Genomic DNA, 1690 nt, shown 5'->3' with positions numbered 1-1690 from the left:
ATAAAATACATTTTAATGGACTCGGGTTCACGTGTTTAGTGGAGAACCTGTGGAGTAACACCTGAACTCTGCAGGGAGGTTGTATTTATTTTTAACCGATTTTAAAGCCAGGCTGCCACACCGGAGCTGACCTCTGAACCCATTAAGTGTGCCTTTCACATGACCCGAGCCCTCTGCTGATCGTGGCCTCGGGTTTTTCACGAAGCTGCTGCAAATTTACATAATCCATTAACCACATTAGTGCAGGCCTGTATTATGCTAATTTAGTCGTGAAAAGGATTATTTAAAGTTTTTATTGTTGCCATGTGAAAAAAAAAAATCTTTCAGGACAAACTTTGTCCAAACAAACGATGACGTCATGGCCTACCTGTCTGAACAGGTGAGAGGCCCACTTCAAGTTCCCTTGAAAAGTGTGCGCTTTTTATTTTGGCTGTTTGCTCGTCTCCGTCCTGGTTGTCCTCCCTGATGACAGAGATGTCCAGCTATTGGCCGAGACCAGGAGGGCACGTCATCTCCATCAATCAGGGGGACCGCTGCGTGTCCTCTGAGGAATGCCGTCCGGCCGCCTGACCATGCGTTGCAGGACTCACGAGAGGCCGGGCATAAAGTGCACTCCCGTCCAATGATTATGCAGGGTCGCGGTGGTGGTGGTGGGGGGGAAAGGTGAAAATGACTTCCTATCATGAGTTAACGGCCGAGGAGGAGAGCAGCCTTCTGCTCACTGACTCCTGCCGAGCAGAGGAGGTCAGAAACCTGAACCTGCTGCACGCTGTGGACACTCATCCTGAACTCTGTAGCCCTCAGGAGGAGGACATACTTAAAGTGGACGCTGCCTGTGGATTTTATTCTAAGTATGTGACTCTGTGCAGTCCTCCTCTTCCTCCTCCTCCTCCTCCTCCATCGCAGTGTGAGCCTCTCGGGGGCTTCTGCACTCCGGCCTCGTCCCGCGTCCCCTGGCGGCGCAGGGCGCGCGGCTCTCCGACACGCGGAGACTCAAACAACAACACGAAGGAGTCCCAACATTTCTGTTTGAAGCCACATGAGGAAACCCACAACTCTCTGAACAATGACTCCAAGAGTCACCTTCCTGTAAACTCGGACTGTGAGGGAGATGATGGGAGGAAGAAAACTTTCGAGTGGATGAAAGTGAAAAGGAGTCATCATCTTGCGGGTAAGTTTTCTTTCTTTTTAAAAAAAAATTTAATTACTATTTTATTTTTGGATAATTTAATAAACCCGAATAAAATTTTTTACCAAACATATATTTAAACATCCTAAATTCAACGTTAGAGTTTTAATAACATCATGACAGCCGAAGTTTGTTTGAACTTTTCCACTCGGAGAAAAGGACAAGCTGACGTGCTTTGCGCGTCACGAGGAATGTTTTATTCCAGTCATCAAAAGAAGCACTTGAATACAAAACATTTAAACACATAACTGTTTCACCATTGGCACATTTGCATATGCACATTACCAGTTACTGTATTTCCATGTCGTGTTATTCGACCTTTTTGCTCCACCTACTGTAACAGAGGGGGGGGGGGGGGGGGGGTTGTGAGAAAGGCCTGCTCAGCCTCAACGCACATCCAACCCATGAGGAGAGATCAATTATTTACCTTTGCTCTTACTAACCAGTCTTTGAATAATGCAACAGACCACTGGCTGTCCAGACTCACAGGAAGTTGAGTAA

General features: G+C 47.0%; 1 protein-coding gene across 1 annotated transcript; it reads left to right on the top strand.

Moving 5' to 3' along the window:
• Positions 1-669: 669 nt before the first annotated feature.
• LOC119417273 lies at positions 670-1171 on the top strand (the record flags this gene model as incomplete). Its single annotated transcript, XM_037684482.1, is given in 1 exon segment — positions 670-1171. A coding segment is annotated over 1 exon segment (502 nt), but the record flags the coding sequence as incomplete, so codon positions are not given.
• Positions 1172-1690: the final 519 nt, after the last annotated feature.

Source organism: Nematolebias whitei, chromosome 11 (assembly GCF_014905685.2).
Source record: "Nematolebias whitei isolate Nwh7 chromosome 11, NemWhi1, whole genome shotgun sequence".
NCBI classification, from domain to species: domain Eukaryota; kingdom Metazoa; phylum Chordata; class Actinopteri; order Cyprinodontiformes; family Rivulidae; genus Nematolebias; species Nematolebias whitei.
This window is presented reverse-complemented; position numbering and strand designations above follow the sequence as displayed.